Source organism: Erpetoichthys calabaricus, chromosome 17 (assembly GCF_900747795.2).
Source record: "Erpetoichthys calabaricus chromosome 17, fErpCal1.3, whole genome shotgun sequence".
NCBI lineage: Eukaryota > Metazoa > Chordata > Cladistia > Polypteriformes > Polypteridae > Erpetoichthys > Erpetoichthys calabaricus.
The window spans coordinates 62,384,383-62,404,924 of record NC_041410.2 but is presented as its reverse complement, the minus strand read 5'-3'; the positions used below and the strand labels follow the sequence as shown (position 1 = coordinate 62,404,924).

Genomic DNA, 20,542 nt, shown 5'->3' with positions numbered 1-20,542 from the left:
ATTTGTGACTGAGCTGCAGCTTTCTGACAGTTTTTTGTGATACTTGGTAGCGTTTGCAATGCCTTTAGTTGTAACCAGTGCCCAAAGAGCATTGTGTGAAACTGCTCCAAACCATCAATGATCCACTACCTTATTTAATAGTAAGCATGAGATGCTTTTCTTTGTGTGTATCTTACTCCTAAGATCTTGGATAGCCAAAGCATTCAGCTTTGGTCTCGCCTAATGATCACACCGAAACTTCCAACATCATTTAGCAAACTCCAGTTACTTTTACTTTGTTTCCAGTTGACCTTGCTTATTGCAGTCCTTCCAAGTTGCCATCTGGCATGGATGTACAAGCCTTTTCATTTGTAGATTAGACGGCATGAAAAGGCAACTAGAGCTACTTTTGCTCATCGGTTGTGACCCTTAGATTCTTTTTACCTCTTTCAGACAATTTGAGGACATGACGAGTCTTCCTGGTAAGGTAGGCACTGCTTTAGTGGTTTTGAAATTTGTAACCATTGATCAAATCTTGAACATTTTAAGTATTGTTTGTAGCCATTACATGCTTTGTAAATACCAACAGCAATTTAGTAAGTAATTTATTAACTCTTTGCCTTCTCCCATTGTGTTTGAGGACAAGTTTGTTTTTGTTTTTTTTTTTTCTTCTTTTTCAAATCTCTGTTAAAGTAGAATTCCGTTACAGATTTCATTTTGTTAAGACAAAAAATGATAACCGTTTGGACATAACTGAAATAACTATTGGACAAAATTTTAGTTGTTTTATCTTTTCAGCATGAGAAGTCCATTATCAGTTTATATTTAGGTCTGCAGTAATTCTTGTAAAGTGTTCCAGATTCATAATTATTGTGACTGTCTTTTAGTTGGCTATTTAGTGATCAGTATTCCACTTGGATACTTTAGCCAAATGTCCCCCAAGTTGCCCTCACTAATTTGGGTGTTGTCTTTCAGTTAATTGTACTTGAAAGTAGCTCATACCTGTGTCATGTTTTATTAAATAAGAGTGTGTATATTAAAAATAACTGTTCCTTCTTTTCTGTAGGTGACTCGGCCACCTTTTGGAAAGTCTTCAGTTGTGTCTGCAAGGTCTGTAGAAAGTGGATGCTTCAAGCAGATTTCCACAACAAATGGTTCTCAATTTTATGCCTAGTCGGTGATACAAGATATTTTTAAGTTTGTCACTTTTTATAACATTAGGATGTTGTAAACTTGCAACATAGTTTGGGTTGGGGGAAAAAAACTATTTAAGTGACTAGAAGTGGACCTGGAACAACAGTTTAATGTGAAGGTGTACAATTGCCTAGGGCTTATGACATAGCTAAAGTGCAGAATAGTTTATATTTAATAATGAATTAGTCAAGTCAAGCTGCACAAAAATAAAAAGTGCAATTAAACAAGGGACTGAATGGCAATGCAATGGTTAGTGCTGCTTCTTTACAGTTTGGGTTTGGGTTCAAAGTATATCCAGTCAAAATCATATCACTTGCTACTAGTGTGGAATTTGGATGTTCTCCTGTGTGTCTGTGGACTTTCCTGTCACATCCCAGAGATGGTCAGAAAAAAATAACTCCTTCAAGGTAGGTGTCAACATGAAGGGGTAGAAAACTACAAGCGCATGTTCAGAAAATGTTCCTCTAATTATTTTTTTCCACAGCAAAGACCACAAGATAAAATAAATCACACACCAACACCCAGTCATTTTCCTTACAATGTGGCATCAAATATTGGTAGTTGGTATCATGAAAAAAATCTTCTGCAGAAGATGTTTTGTGTATTGTTGAGGACGTTGATTCTATGCTGCCAGGTAAGACAAGTAATGGTATTCCGCAGTGTTGCAAGCAGTGTGACTTAGCAATGTATACAGTTGGTTATTTTGAAAGATGAAATAAGGTTCAAATTGATCACTAGAATGTTCATATATTTTGCAGCTGTATACGTTTCTCAATTTGAATATTAAACAAGAATTTTGACATTAAAAAAATAATTTTCTAAAAAAAAAAAAAAGTTTAGTTTACAGCTCTAAGAAAAAAAAATGGTCTCAAAAGAGTAACTTCCAACTGGCCGCCTATGCCTGGTGAGCGGCTGCTCTGTCAAGGTTGGTCTCTTACCAAAATGGATATGGCGAATTCAGAAAATCTGCAGCACATCACACTGAAATCTACTGGCTGTTAGGCTTTGGTGGACAATTATGTAAGCATGGCATATGTTAACAAAAAGGGCAGTAATAACACTGCTCAGAACTCACATATTTGTATGAGCATGTATATTTGATGTATGGTTTAATTATGTGTGTCATTGGTTTTTAGTTAGAAACCTGTGCAAGTGCTCCAAACCTCTACTTGATAGTGACATATAAAAAATAAACTGAATTTAATTGAAATATCCAATTTGTATAGAGATTTTTACAGTGTAACAACCTTTTGATGGATTAGCGTCCCATCCAGTGCTGGTAAATGCTTTGAGATGGATGCTGCCAGGATAGCTTACACTGTTCCACAATCCTAAACTGGATTATGCAAGTTTGAGATTTTTCTTTTTATTATAACCTTAGTTGATTTTGACTTGCCCTATCTCCATTATCCCAGTGCCCTTCGGATATTATGTGGGACATGCGAAAAGTATCGGCATCAGAACCTTGCATTGTGTTTTGTTGAGTAACAGGTAGGGATGTTTGCCATGCAGCATTAGCATTAACAGCTCCAATGCCATAGGTTGAAGAATGTAAATTTTTCAGGAATTTATCAAGTGATAACGGTCACATTTTGTGGCTGTTTTATTAACTTTTATTGACTTAAAATGGATTAATTCAGATTATTATCCTTAATTCACCCATTCATTTCCAGATCATCCTAAATGTGACACAGAGTATCAGAGCACTGCATGTGTTGTGCTGTTACATTAGACTTAATAACATTCACCAGCCTTTTGTCTTGTTGATTTTGAGATGCAGGTTGTTTCCCCTGTGCGATGAAGTCCTCCCCAACCTTACTGTACCCTGACTCGTATCCATTACTAATGCAACCTATGATGAACGAGTTATCTGAAAGTTTCTGTAGATGTCGAGTATTGATATTGTGCTGAAAGTCTGTTGTGTTGAAGGTAGGAAGGGAGACAGGGCAGTTCCCTGAGGTTCTCCAGTATTACACACCGTCACTTTTGACACATACAGGTGCTGGTCATAAAATTAGAATATCATGACAAAGTTGATTTATTTCAGTAATTCCATTCAAAAAGTGAAACTTGTATATTAGATTCATTCATTACACACAGACTGATGTATTTCAAATGTTTATTTCTTTTAATGTTGATGATTATAACTGACAACTAATGAAAGTCCCAAATTCAGTATCTCGGAAAATTAGAATATTGTGAAAAGGTTCAATATTGAAGACACCTGGTGCCACACTCTAATCAGCTAATTAACTCAAAACACCTGCAAAAGCCTTTAAATGGTCTCTCAGTCTAGTTCTGTAGGCTACACAATCATGGGGAAGACTGCTGACTTGACAGTTGTCCAAAAGACGACCATTGACACCTTGCACAAGGAGGGCAAGACACAAAAGGTCATTGCTAAAGAGGCTGGCTGTTCATAGAGCTCTGTGTCCAAGCACATTAATAGAGAGGCGAAGGGAAGGACAAGATGTGGTAGAAAAAAGTGTACAAGCAATAGGGATAACCGCACCCTGGAGAGGATTGTGAAACAAAACCCATTCAAAAATGTGGGGGAGATTCACAAAGAGTGGACTGCAGCTGGAGTCAGTGCTTCAAGAACCACCACGCACAGACGTATGCAAGACATGGGTTTCAGCTGTCGCATTCCTTGTGTCAAGCCACTCTTGAACAAGAGATAGCGTCAGAAGCGTCTCGGCTTTGGACTGCTGCTGAGTGGTCCAAAGTTATGTTCTCTGATGAAAGTAAATTTTGCATTTCCTTTGGAAATCAAGGTCCCAGAGTCTGGAGGAAGAGAGGAGAGGCACAGAATCCACGTTGCTTGAGGTCCAGTGTAAAGTTTCCACACTCAGTGATGGTTTGGGGTGCCATGTCATCTGCTGGTGTTGGTCCATTGTGTTTTCTGAGGTCCAAGGTCAACGCAGCCGTCTACCAGGAAGTTTTAGAGTACTTCATGCTTCCTGCTGCTGACGAACTTTATGGAGATGCAGATTTCATTTTCCAACAGGACATGGCACCTGCACACAGTGCCAAAGCTACCAGTACCTGGTTTAAGGACAATAGTATCCCTGTTCTTGATTGGCCAGCAAACTCGCCTGACCTTAACCCCATAGAAAATCTATGGGGTATTGTGAAGAGGAAGATGCAATACGCCAGACCCAACAATTCAGAAGAGCTGAAGGCCACTATCAGAGCAACATGGGCTCTCATAACACCTGAGCAGTGCCACAGACTAATCGACACCATGCCACGCCGCATTGCTGCAGTAATCCAGGCCAAAGGAGCCCCAACTAAATATTGAGTGCTGTACATGCTCATACTTTTCATGTTCATACCTTTCAGTTGGCCAACATTTCTAAAAATCCTTTTTTTTGCATTGGTCTTAATTGATATTCTAATTTTCCGAGATACTGAATTTGGGACTTTCATTAGTTGTCAGTTATAATCATCAAAATTAAAAGAAATAAACATTTGAAATACATCAGTCTGTGCGTAATGAATGAATCTAATATACAAGTTTCACTTTTTGAATGGAATTACTGAAATAAATCAACTTTGTCATGATATTCTAATTTTATGACCAGCACCTGTAGTCTCACAAACTGCTGTCTGTTTGGAAGTATCCAGATTCAAAGCCTTGATCTTTTTCCCCCAGTCAATAAGGCAGAATAATGTTTAAAAGCACTGGAAATTCAATGAACATTATTTTGACTGTGGTACTGGCATTGTCCAAGTGGGAGTAGAAGCTGTGGAGCATGTAGATGACAGCACTCTCTGTGTCTGACAGGCAAACTGCAGAGGATCCAGATGTTCTGAAACCAGGTGTCATAGCTGTTTTAAGTCCAGCCTCTCAAAGGTCTTCATGATGTATGAAGTAAGTGCAATTGGTTGGAAGTTATATATATATATATATAGGTGAAGGGGTTACTGCTCTACAGTTGAGTCTTGTTACATACTTTCAGCAAGTAGACGAGAGTAGAGTGAGGCCGTGAGGAGAAGATATACTGTAGGAGGATCCAGTGTGTAGCTGCAGCAGTTTAGAGGATCTGCAGTGACTGAGTAAGGTAGCAGACCGGGATGCAGCGGGCTGCACAATGAGAATTACCTACTATGTCATGATGAAGGCAGAAAGGAATACCCCATATAAGATTTTTGATAGGATTTTAAATGTATTTTTTTAATTGCATATTTACAGTGCATCCAGAAAGTATTCACAGCAAATGTGAAAGTATTCACATTTATTCCAAAATGGATTAAATTCATTTTTTTCCTCAGAATTCAACACGCAACACCCCATAATGACGTGAAAAAAGTTTACTTGAGGTTTTTGCAAATTTATTAAAAATAAAAAAACTGAGAAATCACATGTACATAAGTATTCACAGCCTTTGCTTAATACTTTGTCGATGCCCCTTTGGCAGCAATTACAGCCTTTCTGAATATGATACCACAAGCTTGGCACACCTATCCTTGGCCAGTTTCGCCCATTCCTCTTTGCAGCACCTCTCAAGCTACATCAGGTTGGATGGAAAGCGTCAATGCACAGCCATTTTAAGATCTCTCCAGAGATGTTCAATCGGATTCAAGTCTGGGCTCTGGCTGGGCCACTCAAGGACATTCACAGAGTTGTCCTGAAGCCACTCCTTTGATATCTTGGCTGTGTGCTTAGGGTCGTTGTCCTGCTGAAAGATGAACCGTCACCCCAATCTGAGGTCAAGAGCGCTCTGGAGCAGGTTTTCATCCAGGATGTCTCTGTACATTGCTGCAGTCATCTTTCCCTTTATCCTGACTAGTCTCCCAGTCCCTGCCGCTGAAAAACATCCCCACAGCATGATGCTGCCACCACCATGCTTCACTGTAGGGATGGTAATGGCCTGGTGATGAGCGGTGCCTGGTTTCCTCCAAACGTGACGCCTGGCATTCACACCAAAGAGTCCAATCTTTGTGTCTTCAGACCAGAGGATTTTCTTTCTCATGGTCTGAGAGTCCTTCAGGTGCCTTTTGGCAAACTCCAGGCGGGCTGCCATGTGCCTTTTACTAAGGAGTGGCTTCCGTCTGGCCACTCTACCATACAGGCCTGATTGGTGGATTGCTGCAGAGATGGTTGTCCTTCTGGAAGGTTCTCCTCTCTCCACAGAGGACCTCTGGAGCTCTGACAGAGTGAGCATCAGGTTCTTGGTCACCTCCCTGACTAAGGCCCTTCTCCCCTGATCGCTCAGTTTAGATGGCTGGCCAGCTCTAGGAATAGTCCTGGTGGTTTCAAACTTAATGATGGAGGCCACTGTGCTCATTGGGACCTTCAAAGCAGCAGAAATTTTTCTGTAACCTTCCCCAGATTTGTGCCTCGAGACAATCCTGTCTTGGAGGTCTACAGACAATTCCTTTGACTTCATGCTTGGTTTGTGCTCTGACATGAACTGTCAACTGTGGGACCTTATATAGACAGGTGTGTGCCTTTCCAAATCATAACCAATCAACTGAGTTTACCACAGGTGGACTCCAATGAAGCTGCAGAAACATCTCAAGGATGATCAGGGGAAACAGGATGCACCTGAGCTCAATTTTGAGCTTCATGGCAAAGGCTGTGAATACTTATGTACATGTGATTTCTCAATTTTTTTATTTTTAATCAATTTGCAAAAAACTCAAGTAAAACTTTTTTCACGTTGTCATTATGGGGTGTTATGTGTAGAATTCTGAGGAAAAAAATGAATTTAAATCCATTTTGGAATAAGGCTGTAACATAACAAAATGTGGAAAAAGTGATGCGCTGTGAATACTTTCTGGATGCACTGTATTAACTGAATGCTGTTTTGGTTTTAATGGTATAATTTGTTTTGAGAATTATTTTTTATGGAATTCACAGTAGCTCCTTGAGCACTTAAAAAAAAAAAAAAAAAACACAAGGAATTAAACAAATTTGTTGCATTTCTGAACTGAAGGTTTTGCCTATCTACAGTTATATGAAAAAGTTTGGGAACCCCTCTCAGCCTGCATAATAATTTACTTTCAACAAAAAAGATAACAGTGGTATGTCTTTCATTTCCTAGGAACATTGGAGTATGGAGGTGTTTTCCGAACAAAGATTTTTAGTGAAGCAGTATTTAGTTGTATGAAATTAAATCAAATGTGGGTCCCCTTGTAATTGTGCTGATTTGAATACATGTAACTGCTCAATACTGATTATTTGCAACACCAAATTGGTTGGATTAGCTCATTAAGCTTTGAATTTCATAGACAGGTGTGTCCAATCATGAGAAAATGTATTTAAGGTGGTCAATTGCAAGTTGTGCTTCCCTTTGACTCTCCTCTGAAGAGTGACAGCATGGGATCCTCAAAGTAACTCTCAAAACATCTGAAAACAAAGATTGTTCAGTATCATGGTTTAGGGGAGGGCTACAACAAGCTATCTCACAGGCTATATAAATGCAAAGAATTATTATTAAACTGTCAGTTTCAACTGTAAGGAATGTAATCAGGAAATGGAAGGCCACAGCCACAGTTGCTGTTAAACCCAACAGGTCTGGCAGGCCAAGAAAAATACAGGAGCGGCATAACCGCAGGATTATGAGAATGGTTACAGACAACCCACAGCTCACCTCCAAAGACCTCCTAGAACATCTTGCTGTAGATGGTGTATCTGTACATCGTTCTACAATTCAGCGCAATTTGCACAAAGAATATCTATATGGCAGGGTGATGAGAAAGAAGCCCTTTCTGCACTTGTGCCACAAACAGAGTCGCTTGTTGCATGCAAATTCTCATTTAGACAAGCCAGATTCATTTTGGAACAAAGTGCTTTGGACTGATGAGACAAAAATGGAGTTATTTGGTTATAACAAAAAGCGCTTTGCATGGCAGAAGAACACTGCATTCCAAGAAAAACACCTGCTACCTACTGTTAAATTTGGTGGAGGTTCCTTCATGCTGTGTGTCTAGTTCACCCCACCCTTGTTAAAATCGAGGGTCGGATGAATTTAACCCAATATCAACAAATTCTTCAGGATAATGTTCAAGCATCAGTCACAAAGTTGAAGTTGGATATTCAACTGGAACAGGGGTTGGATATTCCAACGAGACAATGACCCAAAACACAGTTCGAAATCTACAAAGGCATTCATGCAGAAAGAGAAGTACAATGTTCTGGAATGGCCGTCACAGCCCCTTGATTTGAATATCATCGGAAATTTATGGGATGATTTAAAGCAGGCTGTCCATGCTCGGCACCCATCAAATTTAACTCAACTGGAGAGATTGTGTATGGGACAATGGTCAAAACTACCTCCATCCAGAATCCAGACACTCATCAAAGGCTGTAGGAGTCGTCTAGAGGCTGTTATATTTGCAAAAGGAGACTCAACTAAGTATTGATGTAATATCTCTGTTGGGGTGCCCAAATTTATGCACCTGTCTAATTTTGTTATGATGCATATTGCATATTTTCTGTTAATCCAATAAATTTAATGTCACTACTGAAATACTGTTTTCATAAGACGTCATATATTAAAAGGAAGTTGCTACTTTGAAAGCTCAGCCAATGATAAACAAAAATCCAAAGAATTAAGAGGGGCTCCCAAACGTTTTCATGTGACTGTACTTGCTTGCTGTGATACATGTCCGTCAGGACTATTGATGTCCTAGTACTGATGATTATGTCCATGTCTGCGGACACAAGACATCACAGTATTTCACAGGAATGAGAGTCAAGGCAGGATCCAAGTGTTAGCTGAGTGCCAGCTCTTGACTCACTTGCATGCACCCAAACAGGAAAAATTAAGAGTCACTAGTTAACCTAACTTGTACTCTTTGTGATGCTGGAAGAAAATCTAACTACTCTTGAGGAATAGAATGAGAAAACTCCCCATAGACGGTGACTGTGCCTGGACTCAATGCCAGTCTCCTAAAGCTGCCCTATGTACCACCCTAGCTAGCAGGGTTGATTTTGCATATTTTGTCCTTATAGTATACTTAAATTAATACAGCGTATCTCAAAAATGTATACACTGAAAAAATTCAGTTCTCCCATCAGGAACATATTCTTTGAGGGCAGTAAACTGATGTTGGAATAGAACTTTTCCAATGGATATGCTTCAAAATGAAAAGGATGCTTGATTTTAAAATATCTATCTCATGAGCCACTTGCCAAACAGATTCCCTAGGTGATCAGAGGAAAATCTGTATACATTTTTATATTGCTTTTGTGTATTTACTAGTAGCGTGTAAACAGAATACATAGAAAAATGTGAGCTATAAAAATGTATCCATCCATCCATTTTCCAACCCGCTGAATCCGAACACAGGGTCATGGGGGTCTGCTGGAGCCAATCCCAGCCAGCACAGGGCGCAAGGCAGGAACCAATCCCGGGCAGGGTGCCAACCCACCACAGTATAAAAATATATATGCATGATAAATTCTAAACAGTTAATGTACTATGACCATGATCAGTATATTTCATTGTATAATTCCCAAACTGAAAACAGAACAGTCAAATATGTAAATGTTTTTTCATAATATAAATATGGAAAATTAAATTTGGTATCTTTAGATATAATTGGCACTGTCCATTAGGCACCATTTATAGGTGAACACATTGAGATGATAATTTGTGGCATTAAAGTTAAATGGCATAGTGTAATTTCTAAACATATATCTTCTAATCTAAGATGGGGGGGAAAAAAAGCACAAAAAAAACATGCATTTGGTCCAGCAACTACACATAGCCTTCCATAATGTCTCCATTATGTGGTCCTGGCCAATCCCTTATGGCAGTTCAGAGAAGTTAAATCCTTTAAGTGAACTCTTTGTTTAACAAGCTGGAGTCTATATACTGTCACACTTTGAATTACGAATTACATTATTTTTACTTTTTTGAAATTATCAGCAATAATGCATACAAGCATCATGACCCAATGGCATTCACATCATAAAAATAAAAGGAATACAAAAAGGTACAAATCCAGCATTTAATTTGTGAAAGGTTTTCTTGAAGCAAAAGCTTACATTAAGTGATGGTGTTGACATCCGATTACAAAATAAGTTTAAATGAAAATCAATAATGACCAAGGAGAAACAGTGGCGTACTGGCGCCACTCTAGCACCGGCATTCACAGCCATTTTCTGCAATATACGGTGTTTTTGCTGTGAGTTACTGCATTACGGCAAAGACAGTGTTTCGGTTTTTAGATGTCCAGGCAGTCACATCCAGGCCCATTTTCAATATGGGCAACAAAAGTCAGAGGCTACATGGTGTGTACATCAAAGTTTCCAAGAAAATAACATATTTCAAATTACATTACATTGGTCTTCACAGTTCATTCTGGGCTGTTGTTTGTGTAAGAGGAATCACATGAGTTGGATATCTGCATATAAAAGACTACAATTTGAGCCAATAAAGAAGCGGTTTAAAAATGAACAGTCAATGAACAGAACCACACAGTTTGCCGCTTTAAACGCTACTAGCAAGAAAGGCTTCTTGGTTTATGGAGGATTCATTAGCCCTTTGTCAGAAAACTTCAAACTTGAGATTCTTCATTCTCTTCGAGATTATGCTGAATGTTGATTTTGTTTAAGACAAAAGATTTTTCCCTTCATTCTCCACCAAACAACCAGAAAGGATAATACAAAGTCTTTAAGTTTATGTCCATTGCCTTGGCCAAATGGATGGAACTTTCACATGGTTATACATTTCTTAGGGGAGTTTGAGTCAGCATTTGCTTTTCTTCTGATGCTTTCTGTTAATGAAAACAAAAAGAAAACGTTGACACTTTAAGCAGCACATCACATTAGGTGGTAACTGAGTGTCTCACTAATTCCATATAAAGCACTGGGGCCTCATGCTTAACGCCGTATGTATAATTCACACTAAAACGTGGCGTATGGGCAAAAGTGGAAATGTGCGTAAGCACAACAAAATGCAGATGGATAAATCTGTGCCAACGCCAACTTCCACGTTCTTCTGCTACATAAATCCCGGTCAAAGTGAAAAGTAACGCATGTGCACGCACCTGCCGCCACTTCCCAACTCCTCCCAGAATTCTGCCTCTTTGAATATGCAAATCAATATAAATAGCCCTTAAGCTCAGCATTCTGTGAAAAGACAATGGCAAAAGCACAGGGAAAAATAGAAGAATTTCAGCAAATACCAAGTGGAGGCAAGGAAAAATGTGCAATGTGTTGGTTTAAACAGTGCTATAAACAACAAAAGGAAGTTGATCAAGTGACAGAGACTGGTGGAGAAACTCGAAAGTTCAAGTTCACAAAGTTGCACAATGCCCGAAATAAAAAAAACTTGTCCGATATCAAAGTCGCCGTGAAAAGGCAAGTAGCAGCTCACCGTCTGAGAGTCATATGAAAGCTTATTAGGGTACAGAGAAAAGAAAAAATAAATAGGCACACAGTGGGGAAAAAAGCATGGAACTTTAATCTTGAAATTTCCATTTTAATCACGTAGTTTATTTTGTCATTAAAGTAGAACATCATACACTTCATCTTAAAATCTTTTAATTTACTTATTTTTCAGAAGCCAGGAAGAAGGCAACCAGAATGTTAGGTTATATAGCATAAAGTGTGGAGTACAAGTCCAAGGAGGTTATGCTCAACCTTTAGAAGAAGGACATAGCACCACATGAAAAGGTCCAGAGAAGAGCAACTAGGCTGATTCCAGGGCTACAGGGGATGAATTATGAAGAAAAACTAAAAGAGCTGAGCCTTTTCATTTTAGGCAAAAGAAGATTAAGAGGTGACATGATTGAAGTGTTTAAAATTATTAAGGGAATTAGTACACATTACACAATCTGTCTGCTTCTGACTTTAGATATATTTATATAGCTTTATATCTGTAACTCTTTATGGAGGATTCTTAAGGAGAACCAAATTGAGATTTTGTAAAAAGAAAAAAGGACCGAAATGAACTATGGATGGAAATTCAAAGATTTATTGTCAGTTGATAATAAAAGCAACTAATGGAACACTCTAAATACACAACTTTAAAAGAGAAAAAATAGTTGAAATTGTACAAAATGGGCAGAATGTTTTTTTGTAGTTCTAAAAAACACATGGAAATGCATACCTGCCAGATCTCTCCTCCCAATGTCAACTAATCCTTCATACAAGCCTTTAATTGGGTTTTCACCAGTGATGACTACCCCATGCAGCCAGATCAGCAGCATTCGATGTCCATGCTCTTTATAACTTTTTGTACCTGTAATGGTGGTGGTCAACGGAATAACACAAATAGGTTAACTCAAATATATATAGTACATTTCTTTTCTAGAAATTTTAAAAAATAAATAAGTCTTTTTTCCATTTGTTTTTCTTTGTCTAACAAGAAATCTAAGCCAGAGTAGCCAACATTTAAAAAAAATAAAAGTCCCCATGTAGGTGTGGTTCTGTGAACTGGAACATATGGGTGAAGTGTTTTTCCTTAAGTAATGAGATGTTTCCATTTTTCTATATGTTGTAACACTTGTCATGTATATTTATTTAAGAAACTATTGGGCAGTGGGTACTTGGCAGGCAAGGGATACATGGGGCAAGGGTACCACAGGGATGGCACAGGACAAAAAGCCTCTGGAAAGACAGACATTTTACATTTACTTATTTAGCTGATGCCTTTAAGGTGACTTACAACATTGGTTACAATTGGTTACATTTCTTTTGATTTTCCAATTGAAGCACAGGCAGGTCAAGTAACTTGCTCGTGGTCACACAGTGTCAGCAGTGGAATTTGAACCCACAACCTCAGGGTTTGAGGTCCAAAGCCACTACACCACACTGCCTGCCAAGAGAGACAAAACTCCTGTTATATACAAGGTGAGACCCAAACATTTTTAGACAACTTATAAAACACAGAAAGCTTCTTGTATGGACTTAATTTATTTTAATTCTTCACATTCCTCCTTGATCAGTGCACTTCTTTGCACATTCCTTCAACTTCATCAAGCCCTCCAGGAAAGCAGTTTTTGAAATGTTGTTAAGCTCCCTTGTCACTGCACACTGAATTTCTTCCACTGTTTGAAAATGATGCCCTTTTAAGGGGGTGGAGTGGTGGCTCTGAGGCTAAGGATCTGCGCTGGTATCCTGAAGGTTGCTGGTTCGAATCCCCGTCACTGCCAAAAGAGATCCTACTCTGCTGGGCCCTTGATCAAGACCCTTAACCTGTAATTGCTCCAGGGGCGCTGTACAATGGCTGACCCTGTGCTCTGACCCCAAGGGGTATGCGAAAACTAACAGATTTCTAATACGAGAAATCGTATAAGACGAAATAAAGAACAAAAAAAAAAAAATTTAACTTGGGGAAGAGAGGGTATTTGACAGGTGCAAGATCTGGGGCCTCATATAAAAGGTGTGTACGCACAAAAATGTTATGTACGCCCGTTTACATGCTCACATTACAATGTATAAAAACTAAACTTGGTGTAAAGCTATGCACATTTTCACACCAGGTCAATCCCTTATGTATGCAAATTCTCCGCTCAGTTTTGCAAACTGGCAGCACCCAGCGTCAAAGCAGTGCTAATGTTCTTGTGTGGTTTCCCTTTATTTTTTGGATTCAAATCCCTGACGTGGCTTTATCAAATACACTGAAATTAACTGCGTATCGTTTATTAGTTTAAGCCATCTGATTGTAACCAATCCGTAACCATATAATGATGCACAGAATGGCCAAACTATTCCAAATACTATAGCTGCTTTAGCGTTGTCACTGTCAGTGCACCACTCAGAGTATTTAACCCACTGTATCTGAGTGTGGAATTAGAGCTCTACAGGAGCTGATCGGAGAGCTCTACCGCAGATTGTGTCAAGAGCAGGGAGAAATATCAGGATAGAGCTTCCTCTACCTCAACCATGCGCACAGTCTGTTTGAAATTCTCCTATTCTGCAAACGCTTCAAAGCCTTTCCTGTACGGACCACGCGGTTCAGAAAGTTTCTTCCCAAGAGCTATAAACGCACTCAATCAGACCATCAAGTGCTCCCAGTAGAACTGTTTGTACTTATAAGTACAATCACCTCACTGTAAACTTGCATTACAGTTCTAATATTGCACAACCTGAGCCACTTATGCTTTCATATTGTATATTTGTCACTGTTTTTTATCCTATTATTATTGTTTTTGATATTTAACCATTTTATAGGAAAGTTGTAAGTTTATGGAGGATTTGCATATTGAATCTCATTGTACCATACAATAGCAATAAAGGAATTCAATTCAACTGAAACCGTGTATTTACAGATGATGATGACTGGCTTCTAAGTCGATATACATTTCCAGGCACTACCTTTGTGGAGCTCTTGATATCATTTTAAGGATGAAATGCATTAAAGTATATACATTTACATTATATAGATACATTTTAAACTTCATTTAAATAATGTATATTTTTAATTATTAAATATGCGAGGAGTCAGTGGAGCAGCGTTGGCAGTTCAGGGATTTTTCCTGGCTCGCACTGTATGCTTGCTGGGGCTGGCGTGACCCTGGTTAGATAGATGAATGGAATAATTAAACATGTATTACAAAAATATTTCAATGTTCCTTGAAAGTTTTGAAAAATCGGTTTTCTAAGCTTACAGATGGCTTGACATTTATTAAAGAGCTGATTGTTTGGTGATTGGTTATTTGGAGAAAGAAAACGAAGGACAGGAATCGGGGGTTAGTGCGTTTGAAAGAGACAGTACTGCTGCAATAAATTATTTTATTGAGGGTATTGCAGGAGGCAGGAACAATCTCTGGAAGGGGCACCAGCTCATCGCTATCACTGCACCAACGTGCCTCAACTGTTTTATACATGCTTTAATTTCTGTCATCATGAAAATTATATAAATTATACATCTTGGTATTTAAATTGTTCAGAGAGCTGTAACATCATGAATGTAATGTATTCTGTGTCCTGTCGGTGTAAGAGAAAGCCCGTTTAAGAAGCACGTACTGATTCACACACGTACAGTGCATCCGGAAAGTATTCACAGCGCATCACTTTTTCCACATTTTGTTATGTTACAGCCTTATTCCAAAATTGATTAAATTCATTTTTTTCCTCAGAATTCTACACATAACACCCCATAATGACAACGTGAAAAAAGTTTTACTTGAGTTTTTTGCAAATTGATTAAAAATAAAAAAATTGAGAAAGCACATGTACATAAGTATTCACAGCCTTTGCCATGAAGCTCAAAATTGAGCTCAGGTGCATCCTGTTTCCCCTGATCATCCTTGAGATGTTTCTGCAGCTTCACTGGAGTCCACCTGTGGTAAATTCAGTTGATTGGTTATGATTTGGAAAGGCACACACCTGTCTATATAAGGTCCCACAGTTGACAGTTCATGTCAGAGCACAAACCAAGCATGAAGTCAAAGGAATTGTCTTGAGGCACAAATCTGGGGAAGGTTACAGAAAAATTTCTGCTGCTTTGAAGGTCCCAATGAGCACAGTGGCCTCCATCATCCGTAAGTGAAAGAAGTTCGAAACCACCAGGACTCTTCCTAGAGCTGGCTGGCCATCTAAACTAAGCGATCGGGGGAGAATGGCCTTAGTCAGGGAGGTGACCAAGAACCCGATGGTCACTCTGTCAGAGCTCCAGAGGTCCTCTGTGGAGAGAGGAGAACCTTCCAGAAGGGCAACCATCTCTGCAGCAATCCACCAATCAGGCCTGTATGGTACAGTGGCCAGACAGAAGCCACTCTTTAGTAAAAGGCACATGGCAGCCTGCCTGGAGTTTGCCAAAAGGCACCTGAAGGACTCTCAGACCATGAGAAAGAAAATCCTCTGGTCTGATGAGACAAAGATTGAACTCTTTGGTGTGAATGCCAGGCATCATGTTTGGAGGAAACCAGGCACCGCTCATCACCAGGCCAATATCCATCCCTACAGTGAAGCATGGTGGTGGCAGCATCATGCTATGGGGATGTTTTTCAGCGGCAGGAACTGGGAGACTAGTCAGGATAAAGGGAAAGATGACTGCAGCAATGTACAGAGACATCTTGGATGAAAACCTGCTCCAGAGTACTCTTGACCTCAGACTGGGGCGACGGTTCATCTTTCAGCAGGACAACGACCCTAAGCACACAGCCAAGATATCAAAGGAGTGGCTTCAGGACAACTCTGTGAATGTCCTTGAGTGGCCCAGCCAGAGCCCAGACTTGAATCCGATTGAACATCTCTGGAGAGATCTTAAAATGGCTGTGCACAGACGCTTCCCATCCAACCTGATGGAGCTTGAGAGGTGCTGCAAAGAGGAATGGGCGAAACTGGCCAAGGATAGGTGTGCCAAGATTGGGGCATCATATTCAAAAAGACTTGAGGCTGTAATTGCTGCCAAAGATGCATCGACAAAGTATTGAGCAAAGGTTGTGAATACTTATGTACATGTGCTTTCTCAATTTTTTTATTTTTAATAAATTTGCAAAAACCTCAAGTAAACTTTTTTCACGTTGTCATTATGGGGTGTTGTGTGTAGAATTCTGAGGAAAAAAAATGAATTTAATCCATTTTGGAATAAGGCTGTAACATAACAAAATGTGGAAGAAGTGATGCGCTGTGAATTCTTTCCGGATGCACTGTAAGAGTACATAGAATACGAAGTATTTAACGTGCTACTTTAATTACGATGGGATTTGACAAAAACGATTTTAAGATTAAGTTTATGACGTTCTACTTTAATGACAAAATAAACTACGTGGTTAAAGACGAAATTTCTACCTTTTTTCACACTGTATCCCAGTTTTTTTCCTTTTCTCTATACCCTAATACACTTCCATTTGACACTCAAACAGTGGGCTACGACTCGCCTTTTCATGGCAACTTTGATATCTGACCACTTCTTATTTATTTTGGGCACTGTGTGACTTTCTGAACTTGAACTTGAGTGTTTCTCCGCCACTGCTTAAACCAACAAATAGTACGTTTTTCCTTGCCTCTACTTGGTATTTTCTGAAATTCTTCTTTTTCCCCATGCTTTTGCCATTGTCTTTTCGCAGAACGCAAAACATAAGGGGCTATTTTTTGTGAATTTCCCCTTGGGATTAATAAAGTATCTATCTATTTATATTGATTTGCATATTCAAATAGGTGTAATTCTGGGAGGAGTCAGGGTGGAGCAACAGGCACGTGCACAAGCGTTACTTTTCATGCTGACCGGGATTTATGGAGCTGAAGAATGTGGACGTTGGCATACGCTCAGATTTATGCATCTGGATTTTTTTGTGCGTTTGCCGTGTTTTAGTGTGAATTCTACATACGCCGTTATGCATGAGGCTCCTGGTGAGCAAGGTGGGTAGTGAAGAACAGCAAAGTTCCTCTTCGACAGAAACTTCTTTACAATTGAAGCGTTATGAGATGGTGTGTTATTGTGAAGAAGTAACCACTCACTGGATTAGAATTTGTCCCTTCTAACTCATTGAATTCTCTTTAGTAACCAATCCAAAACATCCACATAGAATTCTGTATTTACTTTCTGCCCTTCAGAGACTCAATGAATTAAACCTTCTGCGTCGAAAAAAAAAATATCATCTTCACTTGCGATTTTTGAAATTGCAGTTTCTTTGGTTTTGGACAGTTTTGCCCCACCCACTCTGAACTCTATCATTTGTTGGCCAAATCATATGCAAAACACCATGTTTTGTCACTGATAATTATATTTTCCCAAAAATGTTCATCTTGTCCCATTAAAAGATGATCCTGGAAGTAAACAACGCATTCTTGTTTCTGCTCTGTGGTCAAGGCATGAGGAACAAACCTTGCGTAAATCTTTCCTCTTCCCAAGTCTTCAGTTACAATCTGGCAAACTGTCTCCTTACCAATATTCAAATGATTGCTAATCATTCGGAGAGTGGTACAACAGTACATGAAGCATAGTACTAGATGTAATGCACAGTACTCTTTCAAAACAGCTCTTCTAAAAACGTTTGGGTCGCACCTTGTACAATTGTAGAAAAACAGAGGTATCTACAGAGTGCGTGCCCGTGTGCAGTATTAGTAAAACTTGCATTGTATTTTGTGACAAAACTATCTACATACTACATCTATGCTACATTTTACTGGCAGAGGAAGCAACACATACATGAGAAAGAGAGAAGGAAGAAACCTGGAGGAAAGCATGTAAGAGTGCCAAACTCATTGTTGAGGCCAAAGTGAAACTTTTGCTGGCAGTTGTCCCATAAAGAAATGTATGAAGATGTGTAGGAACCTACTGCCTTGGGGACCTGGCTCTATAAGGCCAAAGGAAAGCTAAGGACACACAGGAAAGAAAATGTTTCTCTTTTAGACGTTGGGTAGCTAAAAGGCTACCTTGGTGTATGGCCCCTTATGGGCTATTTAAGTTCCAAGGACACAGGAATCAGCAGCCACCTCCAGAGGGTGTTCTAGCTTGGTGTGCCGCAGTAAACAGAAGTCCACTGATCATAAGTGAACACAGGAGGGTAGATAAAGCTGACGAGTTAACAGGATAATAGGGTGAACACTCAATTGGCAACAAAAAGATAGGCCAAGTTTTTTGAAAGAGAGAAATGGAATGCAAGGGTGTTGTTTTGTTTAGTACTGATGTGAACAAGTAGTCTAGCTACCTTTCCAGCCAGACGGGTTCAACACCTTCATAGGTAGGCCCAAAATGGCAACAGATTGTCATTTTTCTTCTGCTTATTTGTACTTTAGTTTGCATTCTGTATAACCACCCTGTTGTTTATAACTATCATATATTGCAATTTTTTGCCCCCCCGACACTATCTGAATTGTAATATCTAATTAAAGTAATCCAGAAGATTATGCAAAAAACAATACTGAGTTGTGTCTGAAAGTTTGTAATTAAAGAATTGTCATGTTTTGAAATTATTATATGTTTCTGAGTTTTTAGCACTTCTTACCAGTCCACTGCTGCTCTATTGCTCTGATGTGGGCCTCTGTGAACTTCCAGTAATGTGCCAATTTCTTCCACTCATTAAGCCTGAGATATTTGGTTGCCAGTCTCCAAATTACTGAGCGGATGTGTTGAGTCTCCAGTCGATGATCTTGTTTAAATGTTAAGTGTTTTGCAACCCATGAATCCGAGTCACTATTTGAATTATCCTGCAATCAAATCATACAATATTTTAACTTGGGAATTGTTTATGTACTAGAAACAAAAAGTACACTTGTCAACTAAATAATGTGCTAATTAACATTTAATTAAATCCTGATATTAAATAGTTAATGATTCCACCATTCTTGCGGTTTTGTTGTGTAATGTGTGGGCTACAAATAATTACTTAATAATACCTCTAAAATAAATGTTAACTAATACAAGTAACTCATACAGAAGACCTGTAATTACCAGGAGTGAATGGTAGTGGGGCTGCAGTTCTTAGAAGGCCAAGATTAATGGAAAATCGATAGATTTGGCTGACCACGATGGTGTAGCCCATCTAATGACTAACTAGATCAGTAACATTCCCAAACAAATTTACTTTCAAGTATTTTATACTCCATTAGAGGTATTAATGGCATGAACCTGACTTTTGGCAACACTGAATAATAACCAGGGACCAGCAGAGGCAAAGTTTCTGTCAGATTCAATTAGAGAATTTTACCAGTCATCTCGGATTGCTTACCATCAAATGGTATTAAGCACAATAATAACACTTCACTCAAAAATGCGATGCCACACTGCCCTGCCCTAAAAGGAATCCAAGTAAATTTGTTCAAACTTGGCCAACACCAAACTATATTCACCCCAACAACTAATACTAGAATGGAAATTTTCATCATAATCCAGAAAATCACATTGATTTTTAAAGAATTTATTTGCAAAATAAATAAGTGGAAAATAAGTATTTGGTCACCTACAAACAAGCAAGATTTCTGGCTCTCACAGACCTGTAACTTTTTCTGTAAGAGGCTCCTCTGTCCTCCACTCGTTACCTGTATTAATGGCACCTGTTTGAACTCGTTATCAATATAAAAGACACCTGTCCACAACCTCAAACAGTCACACTCCAAACTCCACTACGGCCAAGACCAAAGAGCTGTCAAAGGACACCAGAAACAAAATTGTAGACCTGCACCAGGCTGGGAAGACTGAATCTGCAATAGGTAAGCAGCTTGGTGTGAAGAAATCAACTGTGGGAGCAATTATTAGAAAATGGAAGACATACAAGACCACTGATAATCTCCCTCGATCCACGCAAGATATCACCCCGTGGGGTCAAAATGATCAATAGAACGGTGAGCAAAAATCCCAGAACCACACGGGGGGACTTAGTGAATGACCTGCAGAGAGCTGGGACCAAAGGAACAAAGGCTACCATCAGTAACACACTACGCCGCCAGGGACTCAAATCCTGCAGTGCCAGACGTGTCCCCCTGCTTAAGCCAGTACATGTGCAGGCCCGTCTGAAG

The 20,542-nt window shown here is 39.2% G+C and overlaps 1 protein-coding gene across 2 annotated transcripts in view; it reads right to left on the bottom strand.

Annotated features, from left to right (window-relative positions):
* Positions 1 to 10,123: 10,123 nt before the first annotated feature.
* ankdd1a (ankyrin repeat and death domain containing 1A) overlaps positions 10,124 to 20,542 on the bottom strand; it is a 139,586-nt gene continuing 129,167 nt past the window's right edge. Inside the window, exons 10-12 of one of the 2 annotated variants that reach the window (XM_051920232.1) lie at positions 19,033 to 19,234; positions 12,243 to 12,374; positions 10,124 to 10,905 (exon numbers count right to left, since the gene is read on the bottom strand). In XM_051920232.1, the coding sequence (XP_051776192.1) occupies positions 10,844 to 10,905; positions 12,243 to 12,374; positions 19,033 to 19,234 (396 nt within the window). In that variant the 3' untranslated portion in view covers positions 10,124 to 10,843. Of the gene's footprint in view, positions 10,906 to 11,778; positions 12,375 to 19,032; positions 19,235 to 20,542 lie in introns of those variants that run through there. The other variant, XM_051920231.1, reaches the window with a different exon arrangement.